Genomic DNA, 15,157 nt, shown 5'->3' on the forward strand with positions numbered 1-15,157 from the left:
CGGTGGTCCTTTTATCGTCCCATAGACCGCCCACTGCCAGTCCGTAATCGGCAACGCGGACATGTCCTTCTTCATCCATTAGTATGTTATCAGGCTTGAGGTCCCTGCAAAGAGAAAGACTGTAAGTGTCATTTTCTGGCACGGGTCATCTAAAACAGATTTGGAGGATCCCTTTACCGCCAACTGATATTTCAATTATAGATGGCTGCTAGTGGCAGAAGTTTTCCATTAGCTTCTTATATCAGTTGGTTGGAAAAGTGGGAAGACATTAGGTACCCATGTATATATGTGCCTCTCCTCAATCTCACCTCTGCACACATTTTACACAGGTATATGGTCTACAATTGAATAGAATTAGTTACCTATGGAGGATGCCATTACTGTGAAGGAACTCCAGTCCACAAGCTATTTCCGCCACAATGAATCTGTAAAAGAGAAAAACAAAGTTAGATTGAAATAAAATTACATTTAAAAGAAATTCAATTCAGATAGAAGCAGAACCCATGGGCAGAGGGAGGCAGGGGCAGGAAGGGGCTGGTCCAGTGTGATTAACAGTGCCACCTGAGACAGGTGCAATTCCTGGTGCAGTTTTTACCAAGATCCCAAAAAAGCCTACTGGGCGATCCCACCTATAGGATCCAATCTGCCCCATTTTAAAGAATAGGCACCTCCAACACTGCCCCTATGCTTGTGTCTCAATAAACATGTACAATGCGACTTATTACTAGGCAACTATGTTCTGTCTCCATCTCCTTTCACATGTGCAATCATTGCCCACTATAGGAAAAGCTGTGTGTGAGAGCAGTGGTCAGGCTTTCCAGGGTGCTGCCAGCATCAGGTATTTAAACCATTGCTGCAGCACTGAGAATGTAAAAATAAAATAGAAAGAAGAGCATATATATATATATATTACTCTATATACAACCTGACTGCATTACAGTAATAAATACAAAGGATTTAATTGGACTTAAATATCTTATAAGGCTTGCTTTCTTTTCTATTTTGAACTTAGTAATGAAACGTACTGGATGTCCTCACTGTCGCCTGGGGCAAAGTTCCAGATGAAGTCACTTAAATTTCCTCCGCAGACATATTCCATCACAAAACAGGCGGTGAAGGGTGTTTGGAAGGCGGCATATAGCTGAATTAGAAAGGGGCACCCTTCTGACTTCTCCATGGCGTAGCGTTCTATATCGAGGTCGTAGGTATTTCTAGTCTTAATGACTGACTTGATGGCCACCTTCTGCTGGCTCTTTCGGTGGGTAGCCAGAACAACCTGAATGAGAGAGAAGATAACAATTAGTGGGGTCCTCGGTGTTGAAAGGGTGTTTTGTGGGTGGGACTAGTAATTTAAGTAATGGGAGTAAATGAGCACTTACCCTTCCAAAGGCTCCTTCTCCGAGCACATGGTGCAATGTGAAGCTTGACAGAGTTATTGTCATGTCTTCGATTGGTGCGATGGAGTCATATCCGGTGGTTTCAGTCTCTGAGTTGAAACATCCTGAAGGTCCTGGAAAGACACTCACCATGCTTAGGGCAGTGTCATGTGTTCCAGCCTCAGCCGAGGCAGGATGGGAAGGGCTGCAAGGCCCTGAAATGACACACTCTGTGCCCAGGTTGTTGGGAGTTCCATCTTCATCTGGACATGCAGTGCTGCAATGTGCTGAATGTTGCGAATGGACCTCCATGATGCTGGAGGTGCTGATGTGGGTCCCAACCTTAGCCAAGGTGGAACTGGCAGGGCTATGACACCCTGAGGGTTCTAGAGATGACTGGTAGTGATCCTCATCTCCAGACATGGAATTGGTGGCTGCAGTCACCTCAGCCGAGGTGAGGCAGGAAGGGCTACCAGACCCTGAAATGACACTGATGTTCATATTGGTGTCATTGGTTCCAGTCTTAGCTGGATGTGCAGGGCTTGAATGCCCTGAAGGTATTGCAGAAACCTCCATCAGGTTGGAGGTGCTGATGTTATTAGTCCCAGCCTTAGCCAAGGTGGGACTGGCAGGGCTATGACACCCTGAGGGTTCTGGAGATGACTGGTAGTGGTCCTCATCTCCAGACATGGAATTGGTGGCTGCAGTCACCTCAGCCGAGGTGAGGCAGGAAGGGCTACCAGACCCTGAAATGACACTGATGTTCATATTGGTGTCATTGGTTCCAGTCTCAGCTGGATGTGCAGGGCTTGAATGCCCTGAAGGTATTGCAGAAACCTCCATCAGGTTGGAGGTGCTGCTGTTATTAGTCCCAGCCTTAGCCAAGGTGGGACTGGCAGGGCTATGACACCCTGAGGGTTCTAGAGATGACTGGTAGTGATCCTCATCTCCAGACATAGAATTGGTGGCTGCAGTCACCTCAGCCGAGGTGACGCAGGAAGGGCTACCAGACCCTGAAATGACACTGATGTTCATATTGGTGTCATTGGTTCCAGTCTCAGCTGGATGTGCAGGGCTTGAATGCCCTGAAGATATTGCAGAAACCTCCATCAGGTTGGAGGTGCTGCTGTTATTAGTCCCAGCCTTAGCCAAGGTGGGACTGGCAGGGCTATGACACCCTGATGATTTTGGAGATGACTGATGGTAAAAGTCATCATCATTATTTTCGCGCAGGTAATGCGTGAAGCAATTTCCCATTGTGGAAAATCTCAGAAACTCAAGCAAAACAAGGAGCAGAAAAAAGCGATGCTTCCTCTACAACTCTCACAGCTTGAGTGAGCTCCACACACTGAGCAGCCGTTATTTTTAGCCTCTGAGCTCTGATGTCATAGGGTCACTGTTCCAGTGTCCAATGAGATTTGAGGATTGAAGTCACATGATCAAAGTGACAGTTATTTTTTTTTCAAAAACATCTGAAGTCACATGGCTAAAACATGTGACTAATTTCAAAAACATTGGAAGTCACATGGCTGAACATGTGACTAGTATCAAAAACATTTGAAGTCACACAACAAAAAAAAACTAGAAAAGCTACAATTTCTGGGAAAAATGTGAAAAGTGTTCTTGCCTCTACAACTGGAGTGTGGCTTGAGTAACTGTTGTGTGGTTGGAGTGGCTGGAGTAACTGTGAAAAGTGTTAAAAAGCTTAATATTTTAAAAAGTATAAATAGTAGTAAAACAGTTGAAGTCCCATCATTAGTTGAAAGAGCTGAACATTTTTTTCAAAAATGATTTTTTTTTCAAAAGATTTTTTTTTTTTTTCAAAAATGATTCTTTTTTTCAAAAATGATTTTTTTCCAAAAAATTTTTTTTTTTTCAAAAATCTTTTTTTTTTTTAAATCTTTTCTTTTTCAAAAATCTTTTTTTTTTCAAAAATCTTTTTTTTTTCAAAAATCTTTTTTTTTCAAGTGTTAAAAAGCTTAATATTTTAAAAAGTATAAATAGTAGTAAAACAGTTGAAGTCCCATCATTAGCTGAAAGAGCTGAAAATTTTTTTTTAAAAATTATTTTTTTTTCAAAAATTTTTTTTTTTTCAAAAATTTTTTTTTTTTCAAAAATTTTTTTTTTTTTCAAAAATGATTTTTTTTTCAAAAATAATTTTATTTTTTTTCAAAAATAATTTTATTTTTTTTCAAAAATGTTTTTTTTTTTCAAAAATTATTTTATTTTTTCAAAAATTATTATTTTTTTTCAAAAATTATTTTTTTTTCAAAAATTATTTTTTTTTTTCAAAAATTATTTTTTTTTTTCAAAAATGATTTTTTTTTCCAAGAATGATTTTTTTTTCAAGTGTTAAAAAGCTTAATATTTTAAGTATAAATAGTAGTAATACAGTTGAAGTCCCATCATTAGCTGAAAGAGCTGAACATTTTTTTTAAAAATGATTTTTTTTAAAAATGATTTTTTTTTTCAAAAATGATTTTTTTTTTTTTCAAAAATGATTTTTTTTTTTTTCAATAATGATTTTTTTTTTCAAAAATAATTTTATTTTTTTTTCAAAAATGTTTATTTTTTCAAAAATAATTTATTTATTTGTTATTTATTTATTTATTTTTTTCAAAAATTATTTATTTATTTTTTCAAAAATGATTTTTTTAAAAAAAAAAATATATATATATTTTTTTTTTCATGGGGTGGTCATAATGTTTTGGCTGATCATGGGGTGGTCATAATATTTTGGCAGCTTTTGTCACCTCCCACTCTAGTTTTAAACATTTCGCCATTCATTCCTATGGGACCAATTTCGCCGCAAAAACGACGATATTTCGTGAACCATTCAGCAAAACTTTCCACAAAGTAATAGCACACCAATCAGGAACAATCCGCACGTTTCGGTATATTACTGTCCATATAGTGTAAAAGCTGTGGGAGGAGTTAGGGTGGTAAATTTGGCTATAATAATAATAATAATATACGGTATATATGAGATAACAGTAAGTAGTCTTGCTATGCAAGTACACTTAAAAAAAAACAAAAACAAAAAACCTTAAGACCTTATGATTTGAGCCTTGAAACCTTGCAATAAGATTACAAAAATGTCAGTTTTTTTAGCCCCTCCATGACGGGGAGATTTTTTTTATATTCAGCACTGTGCTACTTTAACCACTTCCATACCGGGCATTTTCACCCCCTTCCTGCCCAGGCCAATTTTCAGCTTTCAGCGCTGTCGCACTTTGAATAACAATTGCGCGGTCATACAACACGGTACCCAAATGAAATTTTTATCATTTTTTTCCCCACTAATAGAGCTTTCTTTTGGTGTATTTGATCACCCCTGCGGTTTTTATTTGTGCTATAAACAAAACAAGAGTGACAAGTTTGAAAAAAACACAATATTTTTTACTTTTTGCTATAATAAGTATCCAATTTTTTTTTTTTAAACAAATTTTTTCCTCAGTTTAGGCCGATATGTATTCTTCTACATATTTTTGGTACAAAATATCGCATTAAGCATATATTTATTGGTTTTGTGCAAAAGTTATAGCAAAAGTTTATAGTGTCCACCGGGCACCCGCGATTGCCCGTTAACCGGGCCGGACCGTGGATCTGTGTGTGTAAACACACAGATCCACATCCTGTCAGGTGAGAGGAGAGCGATCTGTGTTCCCAGTACAGAGGAACACTGATCGGTCTCCTCCCCTTGTACGTCCCCTCCCCCTACAGTTAGAATCATTCCCTTAGGAAACATATTTAACCCCTTGTGTCCCCCTAGTGGTTAACCCCTTCACTGCCTGTCACATTTACACAGTAATCAATGCAATTTTATAGCATTGATCGCTGTATAAATGTGAATGGTCCCAAAAATGTGTCAAAAGTGTCCGATGTGTCCGCCATAATGTCGCAGTCACGAAAAAAAATCGCGATCGCCGCTATTACTAGTAAAAAAAATAAATAAATATTTTTTTTTTAAAAAATGCCATAAATCTATCCCGTATTTTGTAGACGTTATAACTTTTGCGCAAACCAATTAATATACGCTTATTGCGATTTTTTTTACCAAAAATATGTAGAAGAATACGTATCGGCCGAAACTGAGGAAAAAATTAGTTTTTTTTAAACAAAACTGGGATATTTATTATAGCAAAAAGTAAAAAATATTGTGTTTTTTTCAAAATTGTCGTTCTTCTTTTGTTTATAGCGCAAAAAATAAAAACCGCAGAGGTGATCAAATACCACCAAAAGAAAGCTCTATTTGTGGGGAAAAAAAGGACGTCAATTTTTTTTGGGTACAATTTCGCGTGACCGCGCAATTGTCGTTTAAAGTGCGACAGCGCTGAAAACTAAAAATTGGCCTGGGAAGGAAGGGGGTGAAAATGCCCGGTATTGAACCGGTTAATGTACAGTATAGCGTATGCATAAGTGTGCTGGGGGTAAAGAGGTGTAATGGGGAGGGGATACAGAGGTATGCTGGGAGGGATACAGACATGTGATGGGGGGGGGGGGGTACGGAAGTGTGTTGGGGGGGGATACAGAAGTGTGTTGCGGGGTATGGAGGTGCGCTGATGTGGTTTGGAGGGGTTCTGAGGGTAAAGCGATGTGCTGGGGGATATGAGAGCTTGTTTGGGGGGGTACGGAGATGTGCTGAGGGTCCTGGAAGTCTGCTGGGTAGAAAGGCATGCTGGAGGGTACGAAGGTGTGTTGGGGAATATTGAGATTTGCTGGGGGGGTACAGAGATGTGCAGACACAGCGGCTGCATGTCAAACTACGGGCAGGAGCAGGCTTATGGACCTGAATGCCCATACAGTAGTCTGCTTTTGAATCCATGCTCCTGCCCGCATACCAAATTTTGACATGCAGTTACATGTGGCTGTGTCTGTGCAGTCGCTGCGTTTGCATCTACCTGTATAAGCTTAAAAATATAAAGTTAGGCGCTACTATTATACTTGTGCTTACAAACTTAAAAAATGTGGGGACTTCCTGATTACGCCTATTGGTGAAATGCATTGAGGTCGGGTTGCTGCTGTTACTTCCGGGCTGTCAGTGAGGTCACGTCCGGAATAGATGGAACGCATGGCGGATCCCTTTGGAGAATGGCGGGGCAGAACGCTGATAACACAGGCTGTTTGTGCTGGTGCTGCTTTTGGCACAGAATAATCATAGGCCCCTCTCACACGGGCGCCTCCGTGGAACAGATTCCACTTGCCCAGCGGGGGAGGGGGGGATCTCTTCGCTGATCCCCGCTGAGCAGGCGGATGATAGGTCCTGATCCTCCAGATGGAAAAAAAGGACAACCCTCTGTCTGGATTTTGCAGGCAGGATTGGATCGGATAGCAGCGGATGTCAGCAGGCACGTCATCCGCCACTTCATAGGGAGGACTGCAAGGTCCAATCAGGTCTGCTTGAAAAACTGACAGGCAGACTTGATTGGAACGGCTCGTGTGAAAGAGGCCTAAATATCACAAAAAGTAATTTTTCACATTTTTTAAGTTTGTAAGCACAAGTATAATAGTAGCGCCTAACTTTATATTTTTAAATTTATTTAGTGGTTTTACACACTAAGGCCCCTTTCACACTGGGGCGCTGCTGTACCGTCGTTCTTGCAGTGGTATTCGGCCGCTAGCGGTGCGGTTTTAACCCCCGCTGGCGGCCGAAAAAGGGTTAAAATCCCTCGTACAGCGCGGCTATAGCCGCGGTATTGCCGCGGTATAGCCGCGCTGTCCCATTGATTTCAATGGGCAGGAGCGGTGAAGGTGCGGTGAATACACCGCTCCTTCATCGCTCCAAAAAAGCGGTTTGCAGGACTTTTTTCACTGTCCTGCCTGCACACCGCTTCAGTGTGAAAGCCCTCGGGCTTTCACACTGAACAAACAGCGGAGGCTGTTTAGGGGCGGTTTGCAGGCGGTATTTTTAGCGCAATACCGCCTGCAAACCGCCCCAGTGTGAAAGGAGTCTTAAAGGGATGGCTGCTAAATATATTTTTATGGTTGTCGCCCTTTATATAATAATATTTTTCACCTGTATTGGCTGCCCAAACACCGCTCAGAGCAGATGCAGGTGCAATACCAAATGGAGCCTGCCCGCAGGACAAGTGTCAGTGCCTGATTCAACAAAGCCTTACTACCAGTGTTTCTTGTACTTTTGTTTTTTTTTTCTTTTTGTTTTTCTTTAGCCCCATAACAGCATCTTTCTTATATAATGTTTGTTTCAAGCTGTTGTAAAGGTGTAAAGGTTGAAGGCTTTTTATTGAGCGTCCCACAACACTGTGCGCTTCACAATGTATTCAAGGGCCCGCTGGTCAGGTGCAAGGCTTTGCCATTTAGGGCAGAGAACACTGTCAGAGACTATTGGACAAAGTGATGATGACTTTGTCAATCAGGGCTCATTGCTCAAAGTCCCACCCAGTGGCGGTCATTCCATTAGGGGCGCAGGGGCGCCACCCCTAATCTACATGCAGGGCCCCGGATGGATGGATTTTAATAGGGCTTTTTTTTTTTTTGAAGCACGTGATTAGAGCCTGAGGCTCTAATTGGCTTCAAAAAGGGTGGGCTCGGGGTGCACACCCACTTGTGTGACAAAAGCAAATTAATAATCTATTAATTTTCCTGCCTCTATTGTTTTCCTGCCTCCCCTCCTGGCCAATCAGGAAGCGTGTCCTGAGACCTGATTGGCAGAGAGGAGAAGCGACCATATTGGCTAGGAGCAGAAGCAGGGGGGGAGGCGCTGAGGAGGAGACGCAGGGGGAAGCTGCCCACGACCTGGATGAGGTAAGTGCGGGGCTGGTGGGCTGAGATGGGCGAGCAACGGGAGGGGGGGTTTGTCCGCCGATCAAGCAACAGGGGGATGGGGGTTTGTTCGACCAACTGAATGAGAGGGGGGGTCATGTCTTGTTTTCTGACCCCCCCCCAAAAAAAAAAAATAAAGCACCAGCCACCACTGGTCCCACCCCATATTATAAAGGTTCCTTCCCATAGGAACCTTTTGCAGTGATGTTGGAATGGAGAACAGGGCTCAGTATGCTACTAGCAAGTTAGTGTGTTCACTTATTGTGACTCTGAGTGTAGAGTGTTAGTGTAGTGTGAGTATAGTGTGTAATTATAGTGTAGTGTGTCAGTGCAGTGTTTAACACAGCATTACATAAATTTTTTTTTTTTTTTTTTGGTGACTGTGATGCTGGCGTTCCCTTTTTTATTTTATTTTTTAGAGATTTTACATTTCTGTCAGCATCGGTCCTCAATTTAAAGAGCACCAAACACCACTTTTCATTCAATAAAGTGCATCAATATAGAGTGTGGCGCTAATGAGTAGTGAGACACCTGTTACTGATCAAGTAACAATGCTCTCTATGGAGGAGTGATAAAACTTACAGTGTAAACTTGTGAAGTGAAAGGTAATTATTTAGTGAAACATCCAAAAGAAATATAATAACGGTGAATACTTAGATATGGAGGAAAGTGGAATACTCAGTGACAACCTATAAGTTAATTAAGAAACAATCATGCATATAAAACCATATTCCAAAAAAACAAAAACAAAACAGGCAAATATTGATGCAAGGTATCTCAATATACTGAGTATGCTGTTCAACAAAAATAATGTTCATTAGGATAGAGATCAAGAGAAAGGACATCCAAATCTCTAAGGGGGATAAACATATATGGAAACTACAAGTCTCTTAATGGGTGGATGGGGTACTCCTATTTAGTCCCACAACCGACTGGGCGCAAGCCGTCTTCCTATAAGGTGCTTATAGGTTGTTCAGGAAGGGTCCTTAGAAACAAGCTGAATCCTGACTCATGTGGGTGGTTTCAACCCGGAGAAAGAAAAAGCAAAAGGATGCCCTTACCAGATCAGGTGGACTCACAGGCCGTGGCGGTGAGTCAAACGAGCTTGTACCGTCAAGCGGTATGGGGTGAAGATCTGTAAGAAGACTCGTGAAACATCTTGTCAGCAGTCCTCAAATGATGTACCGAATTGGGATCCGGGGTCCCCAGGATGCGATTTCGGTCACCAGGTGACTGTTTCCTCAAAGGTCCATCATATGTGCAAATAGGCAAAGAAAAGAAAAAAACTTCCACATAGTGTAAATCCTTGATTTGTAGAAAGCGTAAAAGCACTTTATTTAAGGAGTATGCTCCAAAAGAATTTTTACAAGTAGGGGCAGTAAAAACTCGGCTCAAAGTAAAATTGATATCAAAAGATGACATAAAAAAATATAAAAACAGCGCAGTGGGTAGTGGTGGGGTATAGTCATAGAAACCCGACGCGTTTCGCCTCCAAAGGCTTCTGCTGGGGTATGCATACCCCATACCCCAGCAGAAGCCTTTGGAGGCAAAACGCGTCGGATTTCTATGACTATACCCCACCACTACCCACTGCGCTGTTTTTATATTTTTTTATGTCATCTTTTGATATCAATTTTACTTTGAGCCGAGTTTTTACTGCCCCTACTTGTAAAAATTCTTTTGGAGCATACTCCTTAAATAAAGTGCTTTTACGCTTTCTACCAATCAAGGATTTACACTATGTGGAAGTTTTTTTCTTTTCTTTGCCTATTTGCACATATGATGGACCTTTGAGGAAACAGTCACCTGGCGACCGAAATCGCATCCTGGGGACCCCGGATCCCAATTCGGTACATCATTTGAGGACTGCTGACAAGATGTTTCACGAGTCTTCTTACAGATCTTCACCCCATACCGCTTGACGGTACAAGCTCGTTTGACTCACCGCCACAGCCTGTGAGTCCACCTGATCTGGTAAGGGCATCCTTTTGCTTTTTCTTTCACCGGGTTGAAACCACCCACATGAGTCAGGATTCAGCTTGTTTCTAAGGACCCTTCCTGAACAACCTATAAACACCTTATAGGAAGACGGCTTGCGCCCAGTCGGTTGTGGGACTAAATAGGAGTACCCCATCCACCCATTAAGAGACTTGTAGTTTCCATATATGTTTATCCCCCTTAGAGATTTGGATGTCCTTTCTCTTGATCTCTATCCTAATGAACATTATTTTTGTTGAACAGCATACTCAGTATATTGAGATACCTTGCATCAATATTTGCCTGTTTTGTTTTTGTTTTTTTGGAATATGGTTTTATATGCATGATTGTTTCTTAATTAACTTATAGGTTGTCACTGAGTATTCTACTTTCCTCCATATCTAAGTATTCACCGTTATTATATTTCTTTTGGATGTTTCACTAAATAATTACCTTTCACTTCACAAGTTTACACTGTAAGTTTTATCACTCCTCCATAGAGAGCATTGTTACTTGATTAGTAACAGGTGTCTCACTACTCATTAGCGCCACACTCTTTATTTTTATTTCACACTTGCAACGGTCAAATTGCTGTGTCGGCTGCTTCATCTCCCTTTAGGAGTTGGCGCAATTTCTACATCTTTTTTGAATAAAGTGCATCCAATCACACATTTCCCAGTTCCTATTAAATTTGGGTAATAAGCCCCCCCATCATGTCTGGGAGGCCAACAAGGAGACGCAGACGTTCTTATGCCACTATGAGGGGGCCAGCAGCATCTGTATCCACAGGCAAAGCTGGATGTGGTCCTCAGGCAGGGCACATTTGTCTCTGTTTAGTGATGTTGCCTGTGCTATCCAGCCACAGCATGCAAAGGAGGTGGTGGACTGGCTTACTAAACTATCCTCATCCTCTATGAACCAAGCTGACACTAGTGCACAGTCCACCACAGCTGCCAGAGTGGCTTGTGTGCCTCCTTGTCCACAGCTATTCTAGCCCCAGCATCATGCATGGAGGAATCAGCTTAGTTATTTGAACACAGCGTCAGCCACTTGCTTCTTGAGGATGCACAGACATTACTTGATTCTGATGTTAGTTCTGAGGTATAGGAAGGGAGCAACATGAGCCTACAGAGAGGGGAGAATGCTGATAAACAACAAATTGGCAGTTATGTTCCCACAGCCGCAGTTTTTTACAGCAAGGCCAATTTTTGCTTTCATCAAATGTACCTCTATAGCAGTGGTTCTCAACTACAGTCTTCAGGACCCACTAACAGACCAGATTTTAAGTATTACCTTGGGGAGATGCAGACTAGACTACTGTAATCAATGAGCAGCAAATTATATATCACCTGTGATATATTTCAGTTATCTTGCAAACCAGGCCTGTTAGAGGGTCCTGAGGACAAGAGTTGAGAACCACTGCTCTATAGGGTTACACTGTGAAGGCACCACCAACACCCAAAGCTCAATTTTTCTGTGCCTGTTACTTCAATCCAAAGTCTGCCAAAGAGACACCAGACTTTATCTAAAATAAAAATGTTACTCTTGGCCTCAGTGTACTATAATGTGGCTTCTTTACATGAGGCTTCCTCACTGTGGTGCAAAATTTTGTTATTTCCATCCAAAGTCTGCCAAAGAGACACCAGAACTTATCCAAAAAATCTCTAATCTTGTTCCGAGTGCACTAAAATGTGGCCTCATCATACAGACTGGCTCCCCAAGCCATTGTTTATTAAATAAAGCTTGCAGGGAAAATCAATTTAAATGTATTTTTCTTTCTTTATACATGTCAGTTTTGCTGCAGCAGGTTCTATACATGATACAGATGCGGCACTTTACAGGCAGACTAAGGGCACTATGTTTAAAAGAACTTTTCATTTTTTATTGTTTCACTTTAAGCATCATTAAAAACATTGCTCCTTTAAAAATTATATTTTTTAAAAATTTTTTTGCATTGGTACATGTCACCGAGGGCAGTACCCAGACCAGACCTCCATACCCTTTTTATGGCCAATAACTTGAATATAAGCCTTTAAAATGGGGACATTTCGATTTTTCAAGTTCGGATCCCATAGACTTAAATGGGGTTCGTGGTTCGGGTCCGAACTTTTGCGATGTTAAAGAGTTCTGACGGGAATTGACCCGGGGGGTTTTCGGCCCATCTCTATAGAAGAGTGTGTGTGTGTGTGTATATACACACACACACTTGAATATTTCCTTTTAGGGAAGCTAAGGTAAGTAAAAATAAACTTCCTCTATAGCTCTACATATATACAAGGCAGCTTCCACAATAAAGAGAGAACGGAACAAAACTGTTTGACATACATGTGTGTCTGTTCTCTGTGGTAACACGACGGGTTATACTTATACAATAGATAAGATCTTCTGGCACACTGCATTTATCTTATCTTTTTTTTTGCAGCACTCAGGATATTGAAACTAGTGCCGGGTAATAAAAAAGGTGAGTTGGTAATTTTTATGGAGGATGTTATTTTACATGATTCTTCTATTTCCATTCATATTAACCACTTCAGGTCCGCCCCATAGCGGTTTTACTGCTACCTGTGTGCTGGATCGCATAAATATATATGTGATAACACACAGCAGAGGCCCAGTGGCGGGTATCGTGGACTCAATGTCCGCTGGCACCCACTGTTGATCTAGTAGAGAGGCAGAAGGGCAGTCTGCCTATGTAAACAAGGCAGATTGCCATTTTGACAGGAGGGAAGGCATGAATCCTGTGTCTCTGCAAAGCTCTGCCAGGAGTTGTTGTCAAATGGAGAGTTAAATCACCTTCCTTTGAAGGAGCGGATGGTGGAAATTGAAAGTTGCTGGCAACGGCTTTCCCCGAGCCAGAAAGAATATTATCACAAGCAGGCAGAAGATCAACAGAGAATCTTTTTCATGCAGCTTGAAAACTGGATGAAGGTAAGCCTTCTTATTTGGCTTCTTGCAGGCCAGCTGTGCTTCTTCTTACTTGTCCTCCAACCTTAATATGACCTTTCTACTTTCCTTGCAGAGTCTGTCATCTCAAGAAAGTACCCCCTACAAAGAGAAGATTTCTAGTGTGAGTATGCCAACTTGGCAAGAAATCATTTTTGGCATAGTGGGGAAGATAGTTCATGCTTATCTCCCATATTTATGCTGTCTTTACAGAAGCTCAAGAGTACTACGAAGCTGAAGGGACCTAACCCCAAATCCAAGGTAACGTCTCAGAACAAATCTGTAAGTGATTTATATATATATGCATTTCCTGTCCCAAAGACATGTCCCAAAGACATAATCCCCTCCATTTCTGGGAGCACAATTTCTGGTTGCCGCCAGTAAAGTAAACAAACATGGCAAATCATGGCAAATCATCACATTCACCTATGCCCAGCAGCACTTTCCCAACTTCTCTTTCCTCCCTTGCTGTCATGTTCAGATGCTGGAAAGAGAAGAAGCAACCTTGTGTAAGCGATGAGTTATTCAAGTTGCAGTTTACACAAAACTCTGGACTCTTGCCCTGTGACAGCACTTTTGATTGGCCTAGCCCAATCACATGGCATGTGTTCCTTCATACTCCAAAGTACCAGTTATATTCTTCACTCCCACCAGCCAAACATATCTTTATGGGGGTGAAGGAAAGGATATCTGTCCTGCTCTGCACACCATGTGAGTCACCTAATTTGGGAGTCCCAGAGTTTTATTACTTAGGTACATACAGTAGATTGTTACATAGTAGGGCAAAGTCTCACTAGCAGCCGGGGGTTTGTCACAACTGGTTGAGCACCTTTACCTTAGCAGGCCATGGATTTGATTAAGAGCCTTTGTCTGGGGATTGTTTGGTATAACTAACTTACCACCTTCATTTTAGGATGATAATGATAATGATAATAATGATGGCGACAATGATGATGATGAGGATAAGGACTCCTCTGAGTCTAGTAGTGAAGACAGCGAGGATGGGCAGGAGGTGAGCTGATGGGGTCAAACTGTTTTTTCTAAAGGTCTGTAGTACTGACCACTGTGTTTCTTACAAACAGAATCAAGATGAAGAGGAGGAGTATGACGATGATGAAGAGGAGGATGATGATGACAATGAATCTGATTCCAGTTCCTCATCTTCATCCGGAGCAACCCTGGAGGCTGCCAGACAGGAGGGATCTGCTAGTCCAACGGCCCCTGAATTATCCAGAGACAGAGTGTCTAAAATTAACAGCCTGGTTTCTGAAGAAGATCCCTTGAAAGCAAAGGAGGTTTCTGACAAACTCCTAGCCACCTTTCAAGTAGGAAGAGTGTGACCAGGGCAATATACCCGAAGGTGTGAAAATGCTACAATTCCTGGTGTTCACCCAAAGGGCATCAGATGAAGAAGATTGTCTTGGATTTAGAGTTCCTCCATCAGGGAATGGAGAAGGGCTTAGCAATAAGTAACATCAAGACTCAAATGGCAGCTTTGTCAGTTTTCCTGGAGAAAATATTATTTCGGGAACCCCTGATTTTTAGATTTTTTAGGGCACTGGCCAGGAACAGGCCTGCATCCCTTAAAGTTTTTCCCAAATTGGATTTATCTTTTTTGTTACAGGGTCTCACAAAAGGTCAGTTTGAGCCCTTAGAAGAAGCCTCATTTAAGTTTTTACTTTTAAAACAATTTTTTTAGTAGCGATTACTTCAGCCCAAAGAATAAGTAAAATTCGGGCCCTGTCAGTTGCTGAACCTTTTTTAGTTATGTTTTTGGTCCCAGTAGTCCTCAGGTAGTCCTCAGAACAGACCTGGGTTTTCTCCCAAAAATCTCTTCATTGCACTCAAGAAATAGTGTTACCTACCTTTTGTGCAACTCCAGCTAACCAAGGAGAGGACGCTTTCCATACATTAGACGTAAAAAAGTGTTTTTTGCAGTATCTAGACGTGACCAAAGATATAAGGCAGTCAAACTCTTTGTTCATCCCCTTTTCTAGATCGCCCAAGGGTGAGAGAGCCTCCAGAAGTACTTTGGGGAGGTTTGTTCAAATTGGCCATCAGGGAAGCATTTGTCGCAC

The 15,157-nt window shown here is 41.6% G+C and overlaps 1 protein-coding gene across 1 annotated transcript in view; it reads left to right on the forward strand.

Moving 5' to 3' along the window:
* Positions 1–12,947: 12,947 nt before the first annotated feature.
* ATXN7L3 (ataxin 7 like 3) overlaps positions 12,948–15,157 on the forward strand; it is a gene marked incomplete in the record, with an annotated part of 66,927 nt that continues 64,717 nt past the window's right edge. The window contains 5 exon segments of the mRNA XM_073606398.1: positions 12,948–13,064; positions 13,156–13,203; positions 13,293–13,361; positions 14,162–14,404; positions 15,077–15,087. Coding sequence (XP_073462499.1) covers positions 12,948–13,064; positions 13,156–13,203; positions 13,293–13,361; positions 14,162–14,404; positions 15,077–15,087 — 488 coding nt within the window.

The sequence above is a fragment of the Aquarana catesbeiana genome, linkage group LG12 (assembly GCF_042186555.1).
Source record: "Aquarana catesbeiana isolate 2022-GZ linkage group LG12, ASM4218655v1, whole genome shotgun sequence".
NCBI classification, from domain to species: Eukaryota; Metazoa; Chordata; class Amphibia; order Anura; family Ranidae; genus Aquarana; species Aquarana catesbeiana.